This window comes from Somniosus microcephalus, chromosome 17 (assembly GCF_052327205.1).
Source record: "Somniosus microcephalus isolate GS21.2 chromosome 17, FLI_Smic_1.0, whole genome shotgun sequence".
Taxonomy (NCBI): Eukaryota; Metazoa; Chordata; class Chondrichthyes; order Squaliformes; family Somniosidae; genus Somniosus; species Somniosus microcephalus.
The window spans coordinates 6,055,363-6,076,959 of record NC_141003.1 but is presented as its reverse complement, the minus strand read 5'-3'; the positions used below and the strand labels follow the sequence as shown (position 1 = coordinate 6,076,959).

The following is a 21,597-nucleotide window of genomic DNA, read 5'->3' as shown; positions in this document are numbered from 1 at the left end:
CTCCCTCTCACCATCCATCCCTCCATCCATCACTTCCTCCCTCCATCCATCTCTCATTCAACCCTCCCTCCCTCCATCACTTCCTCCCTCCATCCTTCCCTCCACCCATCCCTCCATCTCTCCCTCCATTCATCCCACCCTCTATCCATCTCTCCCTCCCTCCATCCATCCCTCCCTCCCCCTAACCATCCCTCCTTCCCTCCCTCCCTCCATCACTTCCTCCCTCCATCCATTCCTCCCTCCATCCATCCCTCCCTCCATCCCTCCCTCCCTCCCCTAACCATCCCTCCCTCCCTCCATCCATCCATCACTTCCTCCCTCCATCCATCTCTCCATTCAACCCTCCTCCATCCATCCATCCCTCCCTCCCTCCCTCCATCCCTCCCTCTCTGGACTTCCTCCCTCCATCCCTCCCTTCCCCTCTCCATCCCTCCCTCCCTCCCTCCATCTCTCCCTCCATTCATCCCACCCTCTATCATCCCTCCACCCCTCCCTCCATCCCTCCCTCCCTCCGCCACTCCATCCATCCCGCCTCTAGTCAATGGAATTGGGAGACAAAGAGAGACAATTTCAGGAATTATTTTATGAGCAGCACCAAGCGAGATCTGTTATTCTGTAGAAATGCTTTTAAAATTAAACAAAATATACTTTAAATACTTACTACTAATGAAAATCACCAGCATAAGCGGTATCACAATTAGTATCACGTAAATGGATTTGCTGGGAGGTACGTTTATTAAAATGGCAACATATTTTCCAACCTTCACCTAAGTAGAAAACAGAATTTGAACACATTTTATACTCTTATACTGTATTACAGCAAATGAGGCTGGACCTTGTACCGAGTCTGAGGTCACCGCTTGTCACTGGCGGTAAATAGTTGAAATTTTACCACCACAGTGATGTTACATTGTTTCCACTCAATACCCGAGACTATTCATTCCCGGGGCTGGGAATGGTGCAGGATTGATTCCCGGGGCTGGGAATGGTGCAGGATTGATACCCGGGGCTGGGAATGGTGCAGGATTGATTCCTGGGGCTGGGGATGGAGCAGGATTGATTCCCGGGGCTGGGAATGGTGCAGGATTCATTCCCGGGGCTGGGAATGGAGCAGGATTGATTCCCGGGGCTGGGAATGGAGCAGGATTGATTCCCGGGGCTGGGAATGGAGCAGGATTGATTCCCGGGGCTGGGAATGGAGCAGGATTGATTCCCGGGGCTGGGAATGGAGCAGGGTTCTTTCCCTGGGCCCTGGGAGGTGCAGGATTCCGGCTAGGGGAGCGGGCAGTCTGCCTGGGGTGGTTTTAACTCCCGAGCCTCACTCACATTTTGTTTTCCCTTCCTTCGCTTGGTGTTTCCAGGGGACGGGCGGGTGGAATCGGAGGCCTTACCGCCCCATTAACACCGTCATTGTGGCGGCTGCCATTTTGAATCGAGCCTACTGCCAGGCATCCAAAGAGCCCTCCTGTTTTTAGGAATGGCTATTGTAGGTGGGAATTGGTTAGAGTCTGCACCCTGCTCACTCCAACCAGCTCCACGGGCGACGGAACCCAAGAGGCCCGGCTAAGGGTATGTGTCGAGTTATATTTGTGGGCCCCGGGGGAGCAGGAGTGAACCTCCAGGGCCCACAGAAATAGTCTGGGCCACTGCCACCCCGGGATCACCACCATCCACCAACCCTCCCCCTTCCTGACCTACCTTGTTGGCGGTGGTCCTGGCCTGAGAGCGAGGCCTCAAGCCAGCGAGCTGCCTGTTTGGCTCCCCACGGCTCACCCGCCAGATTTAAATGAGGGCGGGGCCTCGCAATCACTGCGGGGGGGGGGGGGGGGAGTGTGGAATGGGGGGGAGGGGAATGGGGGGAGTGGAATGGGGGGAGTGGAATGGGGGGAGGGAAATGGGGGGAGGGGAATGGGGGGAGGGGAATGGGAGGAAGGGGCCTCCTCACCACTCGGACCAGTGCGCTCCCCCGATTGGTCAATCAAAAATCCAAATCATTCCCTGGGCTTTAATGTCCTTTCGATAATGAATCGGCCAAAACTGCACATATAGGAAGATAGGAAGTGATGGACGAACAAAGACCAAACTCCTTCCCATTCACCTTCTAACAGCCTGGTAGTCACATGATACACCGTCCTCTAACTGGTCTAGCCAAGTCTTTACACATATCTGCCATTCTCTCCTCACTCTTGTACTCTCTGCCATAATTATAAAACCCTCAAGGCCTTTGTCCTGTTTTGCAGTTTTATCTACCGACACTCGCACCTTCAGCTCTCCCTGTTCATGTGGCTGAAAAGACCCAATCAGTTTTATTTCCACTACCTTCAGTGTAAAACACAACATAAACCTTTGTATTTGTGCAAAAAATACATTTAGCAAAATAGCTTTCTATCAAAATTATAACATTATAGAATCTTACAGCAGAGAAGGAGGCCATTCGGCCCATTGTGCCTGTGCCGGCACTTTGAAAGAGCTCTCCAATAATCCCACTCACTGCTCTTTCCTCATAGCCATGCAATTTTTTTCCTTTTCAAGTATTTATCCAATTCCCTTTTGAAAGTTAATATTGAATCTGCTTCCACCGCCCTTTCAGGCAGCGCGTTCCAGATCACAACAACTCGCTGCGTCAAAAAATTCTCATCACCATTTTGCTAATGACCTGAATTCTGTGGCCCTTCTGCAAATGGAAACAGTTTCTCCCTGTCTATTCTGTCAAAACCTCTCATGACCATTAAATCTCTCCTTAACCGTCTCTGCTCTAAGGAGAACAATCCCAGCTTTGCTCGTCTTTCCACTTAACTGAAGTCCCTTATTCCTGCTACCATTCGAGTAAATCTCCTCTGCACCCTCTCCAAGGCCTCGACATCGTCCCTAAGGTGCGGTGCCCAGAATTGGATACAATACTCCGGCTGAGGCCTAACCAGTGCTTTATAAAATGACACAGGAATACCCATCCCTTGTACTTACTTCTAGTTTTGACATTGAAGTATCGGATGTGTTTAGTTCACATGTTATTTTTTCTTTGGTCACCACTGTAACATTACATTCCAATCGGTCGCCCTGGGCCCTCAGAGCATAAATCTTAAGTTCTATTTTCTGAAGATTTAACTTGCTTTCCTTTCTCTGTAAAATAAATAATTTGAAAGAAAAAAGGTTAGAGAGAGCCTTAAAATAAATGAGACTTGGAGCTCAATAAGTGAGGAAACTAAATACTTTTTACCAATACAGTAATCGTGATCTTTTTATTTTCAATGGACTTTGTAAAGTTATAAAACGTCAGGTCCTGATGGTACATCAAATGGAAGTGCTGCTCCTCTGATCCAGACATGAGGAATGACACGGAATAGTTGCCGGGGGTCCTCCTGCCCAGAGGTGGTGAGGCACAGATCCAGGTCAACTTATTAGCTGAACATTCCTGTCCCACAAAGACACGGCATTAATATACGGAATGAATAATGTAACAGATATCACCTCGTTAGATTAAGGTGTGTTTTCACAGTCAATGTAAAAAGAGGCTTCATCCAAACTGAAGACTTCACTCACGATTAACCGAGGTTAACAGGACAGCTTCAGTCAGTGAAAATTAAAGGAACTCACAGTCAGTTCCTTTGGATCCTCCGTTAACCACACCTGCATCCGTTCAACTACGTCTAAATTGGTGCCGCTTATCGTCAGGCGTCGGCCCCCACTGTAAGAAGCAAACCACAAATGAGAAGGTATGATCGCAACAAGAGACAACACTGGGATCTCCCTGTGTAGGGTCTGATGTTTGACATTGGGATCTCCCTGTGTAGGGTCTGATGTTTGACACTGGGATCGCCCTGTGTAGGGTCTGATGTTGGACACTGGGATCTCCCTGTGTAGGGTCTGATGCTTGACAGTGGGATCTCCCTGTGCAGGGTCTGATGTTTGACACTGGGATCGCCCTGTGTAGGGTCTGATGTTTGACAGTGGGATCTCCCTGTGCAGGGTCTGATGTTTGACAGTGGGATCGCCCTGTGTAGGGTCTGATGTTTGACACTGGGATCGCCCTGTGTAGGGTCTGATGTTTGACACTGGGATCTCCCTGTGTAGGGTCTGATGTTTGACACTGGGATCTCCCTGTGCATGGTCTGATGTTTGACACTGGGAACTCCCTGTGTAAGGTCTGATGTTTGACACTGGGATCTCCCTGTGTAGGGTCTGATGTTTGACACTGGGATCTCCCTGTGTAGGGTCTGATGTTGGACACTGGGATCTCCCTGTGTAGGGTCTGATGTTGGACACTGGGATCTCCCTGTGTAGGGTCTGATGTTTGACACTGGGATCTCCCTGTGCAGGGTCTGATGTTTGACACTGGGATCTCCCTGTGTAGGGTCTGATGTTTGACACTGGGATCTCCCTGTGTAGGGTCTGATGTTTGACACTGGGATCTCCCTGTGCAGGGTCTGATGTTTGACACTGGGATCTCCCTGTGTTGGGTCTGATGTTTGACACTGGGATTGCCCTGTGTAGGGTCTGATGTTTGATAGTGGGATCTCCCTGTGTAGGGTCTGATGTTTGACACTGGGATCGCCCTGTGTTGGGTCTGATGTTTGACACTGGGATCTCCCTGTGTAGGGTCTGATGTTTGACACTGGGATCTCCCTGTGCAGGGTCTGATGTTTGACACTGGGATCTCCCTGTGTAGGGTCTGATGTTTGACACTGGGATCTCCCTGTGTAGGGTCTGATGTTTGACACTGGGATCTCCCTGTGTAGGGTCTGATGTTGGACACTGGGATCTCCCTGTGTAGGGTCTGATGTTGGACACTGGGATCTCCCTGTGTAGGGTCTGATGTTTGACACTGGGATCTCCCTGTGCAGGGTCTGATGTTTGACACTGGGATCTCCCTGTGTAGGGTCTGATGTTTGACACTGGGATCTCCCTGTGCAGGGTCTGATGTTTGACACTGGGATCTCCCTGTGTAGGGTCTGATGTTTGACACTGGGATCTCCCTGTGCAGGGTCTGATGTTTGACACTGGGATCTCCCTGTGTTGGGTCTGATGTTTGACACTGGGATTGCCCTGTGTAGGGTCTGATGTTTGATAGTGGGATCTCCCTGTGTAGGGTCTGATGTTTGACACTGGGATCGCCCTGTGTTGGGTCTGATGTTTGACACTGGGATCTCCCTGTGTAGGGTCTGATGTTTGACACTGGGATCTCCCTGTGCAGGGTCTGATGTTTGACACTGGGATCTCCCTGTGTAGGGTCTGATGTTTGACACTGGGATCTCCCTGTGCAGGGTCTGATGTTTGACACTGGGATCTCCCTGTGTTGGGTCTGATGTTTGACACTGGGATTGCCCTGTGTAGGGTCTGATGTTTGATAGTGGGATCTCCCTGTGTAGGGTCTGATGTTTGACACTGGGATCGCCCTGTGTTGGGTCTGATGTTTGACACTGGGATCTCCCTGTGCAGGGTCTGATGTTTGATAGTGGGATCTCCCTGTGCAGGTTGGTCTGATGTTTGATAGTGGGATCTCCCTATGCAGGTTGGTCTGATGTTTGACAGTGATGTCTCCCCTCCACTCTCTCTGATTCGTCACGCTGGTTGTCCGACATCCAGTATTGGATGAGCAGAAATTTCCTCCAATTAAATATAGGGAAGATTTGACTTGTGCCCAAAATGTGCAGCAGGTCCGTGGAGCGATTACCCAGCGTGCCAACCTGAGGCCTGAGCCACGTGCAGTCTCGGGCCGGATTCCGCTGGAAGTGGCGAGCTAACGGGCGTTGTGAGGCCTGACCAACGTTACCCGACTCCAACACCAAGCTGGCCCTCAGCTAGATCCTGGGGGGGAAGGGTGAGGAGACAGAGCCGTGGGGTGGAGAGGCCAATCCCGGGCCAGGCTGCTGGATGGAACGCTCCTGCTATCTATTTATTCCCCTCCTCACGCTGAGTTTTTAAGCAACCTACACAAAGATTTTGTGGCAGCATTGTTTGTGGCCTCCAGTGGTCCCTTTAAGGATGGCTGGTTAGGTTGGTCAAGGCCTGGGTACAGCTATGCTGACCGTGGGTGCACTAGCTCCGCCCATTCGTACACTAATTTTGTACCGGGTCCCTACAACTGGTTTCCATGGTGAAGCAGCCTTAGGCCTGTTTCAGGTGGGCGGGGTCCTCGCCCATTCTCAGGCCTGACTAAGGCAGCAGGCGGCCCTTGAACGTCAGCTGGGGCGGCTGAGGTGACCCCGATTTTCAAATCCTGGTCGCTTGTTTTTTCCAGCGCAAAATGTACGGCCACGAGTTCAGTTTCTCAGATTTTACCAATTTAGTTGAGAAACCTGAACCCAAGATTGAAGATCTTTATCTGACTGAGCAGTAATGAAGCAGAACTCCTGTTCTACCTTTGGTTAAAGCACTTGTGATAAAGCCAGGTATGTTTGTTTACCACTTGGTGGCAGTCGCTGCTTTCGCCACAGCAGAATCCCGAGCTGAGCGAGGCCAGCTCCCGCTCCGCTCAACCAAGAAGAATCTCTGCAAAGGGGCCTGAAACAGACCTTAGGCCCCTCATTTAATGCACGGACATTGTGCCCCCGAAATTGGTCCTTTTTACCCCGTTTTCCACCCGGGAAATGGCCGCACTGAGGCCCAGCTTCTACCCCTTTCTGCTTCGAGTGTTTAACAGGCAGCTCAAGCCAGAATCCTGTTTGTTCAGGACATGTTACCAGGTTATTTGTTGTGGTCTTCCTGGTTACAGACTTCAGAGGGAGTCTAACACACAGTTTTTAAATATATACAAGCTTCATAATTAGTTCAGTTTATATTTGACAGTTTTTGAATTTGGGAGGGTCTGGTGTTCAGAATTCAGGAAGTCTCGGGAACACTTCAGAAACATAGAAACATAGAAAAATAGGAGCAGGAGTTGGCCATTCGGTTTTTCGAGCCTGCTCCGCCATTCCATATGATCATAGAGTCATAGAGTCATAGAGTTATACAGCACGGATAGAGGCCCTTCGGCCCATCGTGTCCGCGCCGGCCATCACGCCCTGTCTAATCTAATCCCATATTCCAGCATTTGGCCCGTAGCCTTGTATGCTATGGCATTTCAAGTGCTCATCCAAATGCGTCTTGAATGTTGTGAGGGTTCCAGCCTCCACAACCCTTCTGGGCAGTGAGTTCCAGACTCTGGGTGAAAAAGTTCTTTCTCAAATCCCCTCTAAACCTCCCGCCCTTTACCTTGAATCTGTGCCCCCTAGTTATTGACCCTTCTACTAAGGGAAAAAGCTCCTTAGTATCCATCCTATCTATGCCCCTCATAATTTTGTACACCTCAATCATGTCCCCCCTCAGCCTCCTCTGCTCCAAGGAAAACAAACTCAATCTGCCCAGTCTCTCTTCATAGCTGAAGCGTTCCAGCCCTGGTAGCATCCTGGTGAATCTCCTCTGCACCCTCTCCAAAGCTATCACATCCTTCCTGTAGTGTGGCGACCAGAACTGCACACAGTATTCCAGCTGTGGCCTAACCAGTGTTTTATACAGCTCCATCATAACCTCCTTGCTCTTATATTCTATTCCTCGGCTAATGAAGGCAAGTATCCCATATGCCTTTTTTACCACCTTATCCACCTGTTCCGCCGCCTTCAGGGATCTGTGTACTTGCACACCCAGATCCCTCTGACCCTCCGTCTTGCCTAGGGTCTTACCATTCATTGTGTATTCCCTTGCCTTGTTAGTCCCCCCCAAAGTGCATCACCTCGCACTTTTCCGGGTTAAATTCCATTTGCCACTGTTCCGCCCATCTGACCAACCCATCGATATCGTCCTGCAGACTGAGACTACCCTCCTCGCTATTTACCACCCTACCAATTTTTGTATCATCCGCGAACTTACTGATCATACCTTTTACATTCATATCCAAGTCATTAATATAGACCACAAACAGCAAGGGACCCAGCACCGATCCCTGTGGTACCCCACTGGCCACAGGCTTCCAGTCACAAAAACAACCTTCGACCATCACCCTCTGCCTTCTGCCACTAAGCCAGTTTTGTATCCAACGTGCCAAGGCATCCTGGATTCCATGGGCTCTTACCTTCTTGACCAGTCTCCTGTGCGGGACTTTATCGAAGGCCTTACTGAAATCCATGTATACCACATCCACTGCGTTACCCTCATCCACACACCTAGTCACCCCCTCAAAAAATTCAATCAAATTAGTCAGACATGATCTTCCCTTGACAAAGCCATGTTGACTATCCCTGATTAATCCTTGCCTCTCCAAGTGGAGACTGATTTTGTCCCTCAGAATTTTTTCCAATAATTTTCCTACCACTGATGTTAGGCTCACTGGCCTGTAGTTCCCCGGTTTTTCCCTACTTCCCTTCTTGAATAATGGTACTACATTAGCGGTTCTCCAGTCCTCTGGCACATCCCCTGTGGCCAGAGAGGTTCTGAATAGGTGTGTTAGAGCCCCCGCAATCTCTTCCTTTGCCTCACACAGCAGCCTGGGATACATTTCGTCCGGGCCTGGGGATTTATCCATTTTTAGGCCTGCTAAAACCGCCAATACCTCCTCCCTCTCGATGTTAATGTGTTCGAGCATATCACAGTCCCCCAGCCCTATTTCTATGTCTACATCGTCCCTCTCCATAGTGAAAACAGATGCAAAAAATTCATTTAGAACCCCTCCTACATCTTCCAGCTCCACACACAGATTGCCACTTTTGTCCCTAATGGGCCCTATTTTTTCCCTAGTTATCCTCTTACCCTTAATATACTTATAAAACATCTTAGGATTTTCCTTTATTTTGCTCGCCAGTGTTATTTCATGGCCCCTCCTTGATCTCCTAATTTCTTTTTTAAGTATCCCCCTGCACTTTTTGTACTCCTCTAGGGCTTCCTCTGTCTTTAGCCTTTTGTATCTGCCAAAAGCCCTCCTTTTTTTTCTAATCCATTCTCGTATATCCCCTGACATCCACGGTTCCGTGGTTTTTGGAACCACCCTTGACCTTTACGGGAACATGTTGCCATTGTATGATCTCAATCTCCCTTCTGAAAGCCTCCCATTGCTCCGATGCGGATTTTCCTACAAGTAGCTGATCCCAGTCCATTTTGGCCAGATCCTGCCTTATCCTATTAAAATCGGCCTTCCCCCAATTTAGAACCTTTATTTCCAGCCCATCCCTGTCCTTTTCCATGACCACCTTAAATCTCACCATATTATGGTATGGTGGCATAGTGGTTAGCACTGTTGCCTCACAGCGCCAGGGACCCGGGTTCGAATCCGGCCTCGGGCGACTGTCTGTGTGGAGTTTGCACATTCTCCCCGTGTTTGCGTGGGTTTCCTCCGGGTGCTCCGGTTTCCTCCCACAGTCCAAAGATGTGCGGGTTAGGTTGATTGGCTATGATAAATTGACCCTTAGTGTTAGGGGGATTAAATACGTGGGGTTACAGGGATAGGGTGGGATATGTGTTGGTGTAGGGGTTATGGGGATCGGGTGGGATATGTGTCGGTGCAGGCTCGATGGGCCGAAATGGCCTCTATCTGCACTGTGGGGTTTCTGTGATTCTGTGATTATGGTCACTGTCACCAAAGTGCTCACCTACTAGCACTTCTTCCACTTGGCCGGCCACATTCCCTAGAATTAGGTCCAGTACCGCCCCCTCTCTTGTAGGACCTTCTACATGCTGGCTCAAAAAGCTCTCCTGGATGCACTTTAAGAATTCTACACCCTCTGTGCCTTTCACACTCTGACTATCCCAGTTAATATTGGGGAAGTTGAAATCCCCCATTATTATTACCCTATTATTTGCACATTTCTCTGAGATTTGCCTACATATCTGTTCCTCTATCTCCCCCTGACTGTTTGGAGGCCTATAGTACACTCCCAGCAAAGTGCTTGCCCCCTTCTTGTTTTTAAGCTCCACCCATATGGCCTCATTAGAGGAACCTGCTAATATGTCGTCCCTCCTTACTGCAGTAATTGACTCCTTAATTAATATTGCTACACCCCCTCCTCTTATACCCCCCCCTCTGTCTCGCCTGAAGATTCTGTACCCCGGAATATTGAGCTGCCAGTCTTGCCCCTCCCTCAACCATGTCTCCGTGATAGCAACAATATCATACTCCCATGTGTTTATCAACACCTTCAGTTCATCCACCTTATTTGCAAGACTCCTTGCATTAAAATAGATGCCATCCAGCCTTGCCCTTGTATATTTGCCCTGTCTACCAAGCTGACTTGTTTTTTTCTCTATAATTGGCAGCACATCACCCCCTCTTTCAGCTCCCCTCTGTATCCCATCCCCCTGCCAAGTTAGTTTAAACCCCCCCCAACAGTGCTAGCAAACCTCCCCGCAAGGATATTTGTCCCGCTCTGGTTCAGGTGCAACCCGTCCGACTTGTACAAGTCCCACCTTCCCCAGAAGCAGGCCCAGTGATCCAGGAAAGTAAAACCCTCCCCCCTACACCAACTCTTTAGCCACGCATTCATCTGCTCTATCCTCCTATTCCTATACTCACTAGCACGTGGCACTGGGAGTAATCCAGAGATTACAACCTTTGAGGTCCTGCTCTTTAATCTGTTACCTAGCTCCCTAAATTCTTGATGCAGGACCTCATCCCCCTTCCTACCTATGTCGTTGGTCCCAATGTGGACCACGACCTCTGCCTGCTCACCCTCCCCCTCAAGAATGCCCTGTAGCCGCTCAGTGACATCCATGACCCTGGCCCCAGGGAGGCAACAAACCATCCTGGAGTCACGTTTGCGGCCACAGAAACGCCTATCTGTTCCCCTTACGATAGAATCCCCTACCACTATTGCTCTCCCACTCTTTTTCCTCCTTTTCCTCCCATGGCTGATCCTCTATCTCAATACCATATTCCCGCTCTCTCCCCATACCCCTTGATGCCTTTTGTGTCTAGAAATCTATCTATCTCCTTCTTAAATATATTCAGTGACTTGGCCTCCACAGCCTTCTGTGGTAGAGAATTCCACAGGTTCATCACCCTGAATGAGGACATTTCTCCTCATCTCAGTCCTCAATGTCCTACCCCATATCCTGAGACTGTGGCCCCTCGTTCTAGACCCCCAGCCAGGGGAAATATCCTCCCTGCATCCAGTTTGTCCAGCCCTGTTTGAATTTTATACATTTCAATGAGATCCCCTCCCATTCTTCTAAACTCTAGTGAATACAGGCCTAGTCGACCCAATCTCTCCTCATACGACAGTCCTGCCATCCCAGGAATCAGTCTGGTGAACCTTGGCTGCACTCCCTCTATGACAAGTATATCCTTTCTTAGGTAAGGAGACTAAAACTGCACACAGTACTCCAGATGTGGTCTCACCAAGGCCCTGTATAACTGTAGTAAGACATCCTTGCTCCTGTACTCAAACCCTCTTGCAATGAAGGCCAACATACCATTTGCCTTCCTAACTGCTTGCTGCACCTGCATGTTTGCTTTCAGTGACTGGTGTACAAGGACACCCAAGTCCCTCTGTACATCAACATTTCCCAATCTATCACCATTTAAATAATACTCTGCCTTTGTTTTTCCTACTGAAGTGGATAACTTCACATTTATCCATGTTATACTGCATCTGCCATGTATTTGCCCACTCACTCAACTTGTAGCCTCTTTGCATCCTCCTCACCACTCACAATCCCACCTAGTTTCGTGTCGTCAGCAAACTTGGAAATATTACATTTGGTTCCCTCATCCAAATCATTGATATATATTGTGAATAGCTGGGGCCCAAGCACTGATCCCTGCAGTACCCCACTAGTAACCGCCTGCCACCCCGAAAAAGACCCATTTATTCCTACTCTCTGTTTCCTGTCTGTTAACCAATTTTCAATCCCATGTGCTTTAATTTTGCACACTAACCTCTTGTCGGACTTTATCAAAGGCCTTCTGAAAGTCCAAATACACCACATCCACTGGTTCTCCCTTATCTATTCCACCAGTTACATCCTCAAAAAACTCCAGTAGGTTTGTCAAACACGATTTTCTTTTCATAAATCCATGTTGGCTTTGCTGCGATATATGAAAAGGAGTTGTTTCTCTTGGAGAGTTGTTAGTTGGAGAATCTTCTGGAGAAAGGCTTTTGGAAAATGTCTTGGGAGGTAAGGTTTAAAAATCTCAGAAAAGCAGCGAGGAGCTGATTTAGAAAGAAATTGTCCCTTGTCAGCTGATGTTCCTGAAGGATGCGTGTTTAAAAGGTACGTAGAAAACATTGGCCCGGATTTTCCGGGGCCTATGATGGCCTACACACAGTGTGCGCGGTCGGAAGGGCCCCGCGAGTTCCGGGGTACCGCATGTGAGGAGCAGGAGCGAAAACCCGGAACTTGCGATCAGTCAAGATTCTGCTTTATGACCATTCCCATCCGCTTGAAATGGCCATTCGCTGGCGCAGGGCGGGGCTATTGGCCCAACTACTGCCCAGCGAATGCCCACCAAACTCTTAATCCTGGTACGAGCAGGCCTAGGGCCTTCTTTTACCAGCGTAAGCATTTAATTAAATAGCACATTTTTAAATGATTTTAACATTCAAAAACCTTTAAAATTAGTTTTGGTTATTTTTGGCCCCTTTAAAAATGTTCAATTTAATTTTTTTAATTAAATTTTTCTTTTAAATGTTTACTTAAAGTGTATTTTAATTAATATTGAACATGTGATGACTTATTTTAACTGTTGTGAAAGTGATTTTTTTGGGTGATTCCTATTTAGCTCCTGGGGAGTCTGTACGTAAATGGAATCCCCACAAGCATAATGGGAATCCCCCTTTGTCATTGGTTGGGCCTGCCCATGTGATCCCGAGGTGCTTGTGAACTGCCTGTAGGCCCTGGGAGACGTGGGCCTCTACACAGGCCTATGCCTGCACCCCAGGAGAGGTGGGCCTCTACACAGGCCTACGCCTGCGCCCCAGGAAACGTGTGCCTCTACACAGGCCTACGCCTGCGCCCCAGGAAACGTGAGCCTCTACACAGGCCTACGCCTGCGCCCCAGGAAACGTGAGCCTCTACACAGGCCTACGCCTGCACCCCGGGAGACGTGGGCCTTTACACAGGCCTACGCCTGCGCCCCAGGAAACGTGTGCCTCTACACAGGCCTACGCCTGCGCCCCAGGAAACGTGAGCCTCTACACAGGCCTACGCCTGCGCCCCAGGAAACGTGAGCCTCTACACAGGCCTACGCCTGCGCCCCAGGAAACGTGAGCCTCTACACAGGCCTACGCCTGCGCCCCAGGAAACATGAGCCTCTACACAGGCCTACGCCTGCACCCCGGGAGACGTGGGCCTTTACACAGGCCTACGCCTGCACCCCAGGAAACGTGAGCCTCTACACAGGCCTACGCCTGCGCCCCAGGAGACGTGAGCCTCTACACGGGCCTACGCCTGCGCCCCGGGAGACGTGAGCCTCTACACGGGCCTACGCCTGCACCCCAGGAAACGTGAGCCTCTACACAGGCCTACGCCTGCGCCCCAGGAAACGTGAGCCTCTACACAGGCCTACGCCTGCACCCCGGGAGACGTGAGCCTCTACACTGGCCTACGCCTGCACCCAGGAGACGTGAGCCTCTACACGGGCCTACGCCTGCACCCCGGGAGACGTGAGCCTCTACACTGGCCTACGCCTGCGCCCCGGGAGACGTGAGCCTCTACACTGGCCTACGCCTGCACCCAGGAGACGTGAGCCTCTACACTGGCCTACGCCTGCACCCCGGGAGACGTGGGCCTTTACACAGGCCTACGCCTGCGCCCCGGGAGACGTGAGCCTCTACACTGGCCTACGCCTGCAGGCCCCAGGAGATGTGAGCCTCTACACTGGCCTACGCCTGCGCCCCGGGAGACGTGAGCCTCTACACTGGCCTACGCCTGCGCCCCAGGAGATGTGAGCCTCTACACTGGCCTACGCCTGCGCCCCAGGAGATGTGAGCCTCTACACTGGCCTACGCCTGCGCCCCGGGAGACGTGATATTGAAACTTTAAGCAAGGTGTGATACACTTGCCACTTTTGAAGACTTAAGTGAGGCCTTATGAAAGCTTGAAGTAATCCACTACCTGGAAATAGTTACCAAACCAGGTTTGCAGTTTGTTTACCAGGCGAGTTATTGAAATGTAACTGAGATCTCAAAGCCCAAAAAGCTATGGGGAGTTGGGACAGACCCGTGGTGAGATCTAACATACAGCCTCAGCTATTTATAACCTATATCAATGAGCTAGATGAAAGGACCGAGTGTAATGTATCCAAGTTTGCTGATGATACAAAGCTCAGTGGGAAAGTAAGCTGTGAGGAGGACACAAAGAGGCTGCAAAGGGATATAGACAGGTTAAGTGAGTGGGCAAGAACATGGCAGGTGGAATATAATGTGGAGAAATGTCAAGTTATCCATCTTGGTGGGCAAAATAGAATAACAGAATATTTTTTAAATGGCGAGAGACTGGGAAATGTTGGGATTCAGTTTGATTTGGGTGTCCTTGTACACGAATCACAAAAAGTTAACATGCAGGTACAGCAAGCAATTAGGAAGGCAAATGGTATGTTGGCCTTTATTGTAAGGGGGTTGAGTATAAGAGTAAGGAAATCTTACTGCAATTATATAGGGCTTTGGTAAGACCACACCTGGAGTATTGTGTACAGTTTTGGTCTCCTAACCCAAGGAAGGATATACTTGCCATAGAGGGAGTGCAATGAAAGCTCACCAGACTGGTTCCTGGGATGGGGGGATTGTCCTATGAGGAGAGATTGAGTAGACTAGGCCTATATTCTCTAGAGTTTAGAAGAATGAGAGGTGATCTCATTGAAACATACAAAATTCTTACAGGGCTTGACAGGGTAGATGCAGGGAGGATGTTTCCCCTGGCTGGGGAGTCTAGAACCAGGGGTCACAGTCTCAGGATAAGGGGTCGACCATTTAGGACTGAGATAAGGAGAAATTTCTTCACTCAGAGGGTGGTGAATCTTTGGAATTCTCTACCCCAGAGGGCTGTGGAGGCTCAGTCGTTGAGTATATTCAAGACAGAGATCGATAATTTTTGAATATTAAGGGAATCAAGGGATATGGGGATAGTTCAGGAAAGTGGCGATGAGGTAGAAGATCACCCATGGTCTTATTGAATGGCGGAGCAGGCTCGAGGGGCCGAATGGCCGACTCTTGCTCCTATTTCTTATGTTCTTAAGCAATCTAGAGTAAGATTTGAAACAACCCAAAAATGTAAACCCACCCCATACCCCACCCCCCATACCCCTCCCCCATACCCCTCCCCCCATACCCCACCCCCCATACCCCTCCCCATACCCCACCCCCCCATACCCCCCTCCCCATACACCCCTCCCATACCCCACCCCCCACACTCCACCCCCCATATACCCCCTCCCTCCCATACTCCACCCCCCATACCCCTCCCCCCCATACTCCAACCCCCATACCCCACCCCCATACCCCTCCCCCCATACCCCTCCCCCCATACCCCATACCCCTCCCCCCATACACCCCTCCCCCCATACCCCTCCCCCTATATCCCAGTCCCCATACCCCTCCCTCCCATACCCCTCCCCCCATACCCCTCCCCCATACCCCCCCTCCCCCCATACACCCCTCCCCCATACCCCTCCCCCTATACCCCCAGTCCCCATACCCCTCCCTCCCATACCCCTCCCCCCCATACCCCTCCCCCCATACCCCAGCCCCCATACCCCTCCCTCCCATACCCCTCCCTCCCATACCCCTCCCTCCCATACCCCACCCCCATACCCCTCCCCCCATACCCCTCCCCCCATACCCCAGCACCCATACCCCTCCCTCCCATACCCCACCCCCCCAAACCCCTCCCCCCAGACCCCTCCCCCCCATACCGTTCCCCCCATACCCCAGCCCCCATACCCCTCCCTCCCATACCCCTCCCTCCCATACCCCTCCCTCCCCATACTCCACCCTCCCCATACTCCACCCCCATACCCCTCCCTCCCCATACTCCACCCTCCCCATACTTCACCCCCACATACCCCACCCTCCCCATCCCACACCCCACCCCCCATACCCCACCCCCCATACCCCACCCTCCCCATACCCCACCCTCAAACGCCTCCCTCCCATACCCCTCCCTCCCACACACAACCCTGCCAAACACCTCCCTCCCCATACCCCTCCCTCCCCATACTCCAACCCCCATAGCCCACCCTCCCCATACCCCTCCCCCCCATACCCCACCCTCCCCATACCCCTCCCCCATACCCCACCCTCCCCATACCCCACCCCCAAACGCCTCCCCCCATACCCCTCCCTCCCCATACCCCACCCCACATACCCCACCCTCCCCATACCCCACCCCCATACCCCCTCCCCCCCCACACACAACCCTGCAAACACCTCCCCTCCCATGCCCCCCTCCCCATACCCCACCCTCCCCATACCCCACCCCCCATACCCCTCCCTCCCCATACCCCTCCCTCCCCATACCCCACCCTCCCCATACCCCACCCCCATACCCCTCCCTCCCCATACCCCACCCTCCCCATACCCCACCCTCCCCATACCCCACCCCCATACCCCTCCCCCCATACCCCACCCTCCCCATACCCCACCCCCATACCCCACCCTCCCCATACCCCACCCTCCCCATAACCACCCCATACCCCTCCCTCCCAGACACAACCCCTGCAAACACCTCCCCTCCCCATACCCCACCCCCCATACCCCACCCTCCCCATACCCCACCCCCATACCCCTCCCCCCCATACCCCTCCCTCCCAGACACAACCCTGCAAACACCTCCCCTCCCCATACCCCCACCCTCCCCATACCCCTCCCTCCCATACCCCACCCCCCATACCCCTCCCCCATACCCCTCCCCCCATACCCCAGCCCCCATACCCCTCCCTCCCATACCCCACCCCCCCAAACCCCTCCCCCCAGACCCCTCCCCCCCATAGACCGCTCCCCCCATACCCCAGCCCCCATACCCCTCACTCCCATACCCCTCCCTCCCAATACTCCACCCTCCCCATACTCCACCCCCATACCCCTCCCTCCCCATACTCCACCCTCGCCATACTTCACCCCCCATAACCCCACCCTCCCCATACCCCACCCTCCCCAATACCCCACCCTCCCCATACCCCACCCCCCCATACCCCACCCTCCCCATACCCCACCCCCAAACGCCTCCCTCCCATACCCCTCCCTCCCACACACAACCCTGCAAACACCTCCCCTCCCCATACACCCCTCCCCATACCCCTCCCTCCCCATACTCCAACCCCCATACCCCACCCTCCCCATACCCCTCCCCCCATACCCCACCCTCCCCATACCCCTCCCCCCCATACCCCACCCTCCCCATACCCCACCCTCCCCATACCCCACCCCCAAACGCCTCCCCCCCATACCCCTCCCTCCCCATACCCCACCCCACATACCCCACCCTCCCCATACCCCACCCCCATACCCCTCCCCCCATACCCCTCCCTCCCACACACAACCCTGCAAACACCTCCCCTCCCCATGCCCCCCCTCCCCATACCTCACCCTCCCCATACCCCACCCCCCATACCCCTCCCTCCCCATACCCCACCCCATACCCCTCCCTCCCCATACCCCACCCCTCCCCATACCCCACCCCATACCCCTCCCCCCCATACCCCACCCTCCCCATACCCCACCCCCATACCCCACCCCCATACCCCACCCTCCCCATACCCCACCCTCCCCATACCCCACCCCCATACCCCTCCCTCCCAGACACAACCCTGCAAACACCTCCGCTCCCCATACCCCACCCCTCCCCATACCCCACCCCCCATACCCCACCCTCCCCATACCCCACCCTCCCCATACCCCACCCCCATACCCCTCCCCCCCATACCCCTCCCTCCCAGACACAACCCTGCAAACACCTCCCCTCCCCATACCCCACCCTCCCCATACCCCACCCCCCATACCCCTCCCCCATACCCCTCCCTCCCCATACCCCTCCCTCCCACACACAACGCTGCAAACACTTCCCCTCCCCCCTATACCCCTCCCTCCCAGACACAACCCTGCAAACACCTCCCCTTCCCATACCCCACTCCCCATACCCCACCCCCATCCTCCCCATACCCCACCCTCCCATACCCGTTCCTCCCCATACACCCCTCCCCCCATACCCCACCCTCCATACCCCACCCCCTTACCCCTCCCCCCCATACCCCACCCCCATACCCCACCCCCAATACCCCTCCCCCCATACCCCACCCCCCATACCCCTCCCTCCCCAGACACAACCCTGCAAACACCTCCCCTCCCCATACCCCCCTCCCCATACCCCACCCCTCCCATACCCCACCCTCCCCATACCCCTCCCCCCCACCCCAACCCCCCCATACCCCTCCCCTCCCCCCCATACTCCCCCCCACCGTTATACATACCTGGCCCAGGAACGCGCAGGGTGAATCTCTCTGATGAAACTGTTATTGACGTACCCCAGTACAGCACTTCTTTGAGCCACACAGAGCCCTTCAGAATCATACAGCAAACACACTGTCTTTTTGCCACGGGTGGTCTTTGGTAATACACATCTCACCAACGTATTGTTCTCAATAGTGCAGTTGTTCGATCTGATAGAGAAAATATATTGAAAAAAACAAACATAAATATTCTCTGCTTAATGCCCAAATTTCATTTTTTGTGATCTTTTTCGTGCTTAAGAAGGTGAAAGAGTTATTGATGGAGAAAGGACGACGTTTCCACTTTTCCATCATTAAGCACTCGCAGATCAGGTACTGCGCGGCCAGAGTAAGAGTAACTCTCTGTGTTATAAGCAAACAACAGAAGATGCTGGAGACGCTCGGAAGGTCAGTCAGCATCTGTGGAGAGAACGGACAAGTTGTCATTTCAGGTGTAGCCCCTTTGTGGGAACGTTAAAACTGGAGCTGGCCAAATGGCTGAAGTGATATTAACATGAGATGACAGGAAGAAGTATAATAACCAGAGGTGAACACGACCAACACGAACTCCCCACAACACACACTTCCCAATGGCTAATGAACCTTGCTTTAATATTGGACGGTGTAACTGTAGCTCATTCGCAATGTTTTCAAAGAAACACATAGTTACCCCCAACTTGTATTAAGCATGCTCCACTTGTTAAGACAAAGCATTTACAACTTCAGTCTATACAAAAAGGAACAAATGTAATTACTCTTCATAGTTTGCGACAACTTTCACTTACTTGACAGTAATGTTGTCACTCATCCCTGTGATGCGAAGTACAGCGCTCGCTCCAACATCTAGATCCGACCCAACGATGGTCAACGTGGTCCTCCCGGATGAAGACACAAGGACTGGATTTATAGATGCAACAATCGGTTTCTGACAGAAGAAAAGAGTTGTCCTAATTACCATTTCTCTGAGATAGAAAGAAAGGCCGTGAAATTCGGTATGTTCACGCCTCCCGTTAGCGCCTGGCGGGGATGCTAATGGGGCGTTAAAGGGTTAGTGCCCGGGCGCGGCGAATGCAGCGACGCCCGCGAACTTCAGTGCCGGTTTAGCGCTAACTCTTAGCATCTGGGTCTCTAGCACCTCACAGATCATGACGTCATAAAGTGCGCAGCGCCCCGTTATCGCCCCCTGCTTTATCGCCTCGCGCCGACAACACCAGCGAGAGGAGGTGCTGTGAACTCGGTTGGCCGCTTCGGCAGCGGTAATTAAGGGAATGCTCTTCAGCCAGTGCAACCTTTATTATTGCACCAGTCGGGTATCTGCACAAAGTTTTTAATGTTTCATTGGTGCGAGATGTCCGTGCCTTCCACTTTGTGAGCATGTTTGGGGCTGTAATGGCAGTCGCCCAGGTCGCCTTGCAAAACGGAACTGACGACAACAAGCTTGTGCAGCATCATTGGCCTTTCCCTTGAAGTGAGGGAAGCAGCCTCTGTGATGAAAGAGTGCCGGTTACAATGCGCTCAGAACTGATTAGCACTCCGCCTCGCTCTCAGACTTTAGCGCCCTAAGAGAAGTGGTCAGCGCTTGATTGGAGCGCAAAAACTGGATTTCGCGGGAGGCGAGAATGATTAGCGCTTGTCGCTAATTTTTCAAAATTAAAATTTTAGTGCCCCAAACAGGGTTATACTGAATTTCTCCCCCATAGACTTGCATTTCTATAGCACCTTTCACAACCTCAGGACATCTCAAAGCACTTCACAGCCAATGAAGTACTTTTTGAAGTGTAGTCACTGTTGTAATGTAGGAAACGCGGCAGCCAATTTGCACACAGCAAGCTCCCACAAACAGCAATGTGTTAGTGACCAGATAATCTGTTTTTTTAGCGATTTGCTTGAGGGATAAATATTGGCCAGGACACCGGGGCGAACTCCCCTGCTCTTCTTTGAATAGTGCCGTGGGATCTTTAATGTTCACCTGAGAGGGCAGACGGGGCCAAAAGTGCCATAGAAACATAGAAGATAGGAGCAGGAGTAGGCCATTCGGCTCCTCGAGCCTGTTCCGCCATTTAATGCGATCATAGCCGATCATCCAAATTCAGTACCCTGTCCCTGCCTTCTCCCCATATCCCTTGATCCCCGTCTTTAATGTCTCACCTGAAAGATGACACTTTCGACAATGCAGCACTCAGTACAGCTCAGTCTAGATTATTTGCTCAGGTCTCTGGAGTGGGACTTGAACCTACAACCTTCAGAGGCGAGAGTGCTACCCACTGAGCCACAGCTAATAAGTCTACCACTACTCTTCCCCTGTATTGGACAAGATGACATCAAAACATTAGCAGGTTCTCCCATTAATGCAAAGATTTAATCAAACGAGATTCTACCACACCTAGTTAGTAACTGTAACACAGTGAAAAACATTCAATCAGTGACTTTACATAGAATTACAGAGAATATACAGCACAGAACCAGGCCATTCGGCCCAACGAGTCTGTGCTGGTCTTTATACTCCACGTGAGTCTCCTCCCGTTCCATCTACCTCATCTCAGCCTTTCAACATATCTTTCTATTCCCTCTTCGCTCATGTACTCGTCTAGTTTCCTTTTGAAAGCATCTAAGCTATTTGCCTCAACCACTTCCTGTGGTGGCGAGTTCCACATCCTAACCACTCTCTGAGTAAAGAAATGTCTCCTTATTTCTGTTAAGTCCATGTATCTTAATGTTGTGTCCTTCAATAGTCAGACAACAGACTGCAGGGAACGATTCAACAGGTGTTTACTGAATGAGGGTTACTGTAGAACTAACTGTACAGATCACTACTCAGGGTTTATATGCAGGTGTGGTCACTGCCGGTACTACAGTATACAGGAGCTGTAAAAAGTAGTTCTCTCCCTTAAGGTATATATACATTACATACATTACAATTCCTCCCCTTTTAGATTAACAGTACCATAATACTAATTTAACAATTAACATTTTTAATATACAATGTTATATGAAAATAGTCCATTCATATATTCAGTCTCTGGGGAGGCTTCCTGATTCTTTCTGGATAACGCCTTTCCCGAGTGTCTCGCTCTTGGTGCGGAGGCGATTCTAGCACCCTGTCGTCAGTTGATTCATCAGCTTCCAATGCTATTGTCTCTGAGGTAGATGCGACCTGTACGTCGGATTCCTCACCAGGTACGTATGGCCGAGACATGGGGTTGACTCGTTCC

The 21,597-nt window shown here is 51.6% G+C and overlaps 1 protein-coding gene across 2 annotated transcripts in view; it reads right to left on the bottom strand.

Moving 5' to 3' along the window:
- Positions 1 to 608: 608 nt before the first annotated feature.
- Positions 609 to 21,597, bottom strand: part of LOC147105468 (plexin-D1-like) — a 149,129-nt gene continuing 128,140 nt past the window's right edge. The window contains exons 13-18 of one of the 2 annotated variants that reach the window (XM_086009838.1): positions 19,171 to 19,310; positions 18,368 to 18,556; positions 3,595 to 3,685; positions 3,218 to 3,412; positions 2,965 to 3,120; positions 609 to 767 (exon numbers count right to left, since the gene is read on the bottom strand). In XM_086009838.1, coding sequence (XP_085865964.1) covers positions 609 to 767; positions 2,965 to 3,120; positions 3,218 to 3,412; positions 3,595 to 3,685; positions 18,368 to 18,556; positions 19,171 to 19,310 — 930 coding nt within the window. Of the gene's footprint in view, positions 768 to 2,964; positions 3,121 to 3,217; positions 3,413 to 3,540; positions 3,686 to 18,367; positions 18,557 to 19,170; positions 19,311 to 21,597 lie in introns of those variants that run through there. The other variant, XM_086009839.1, reaches the window with a different exon arrangement.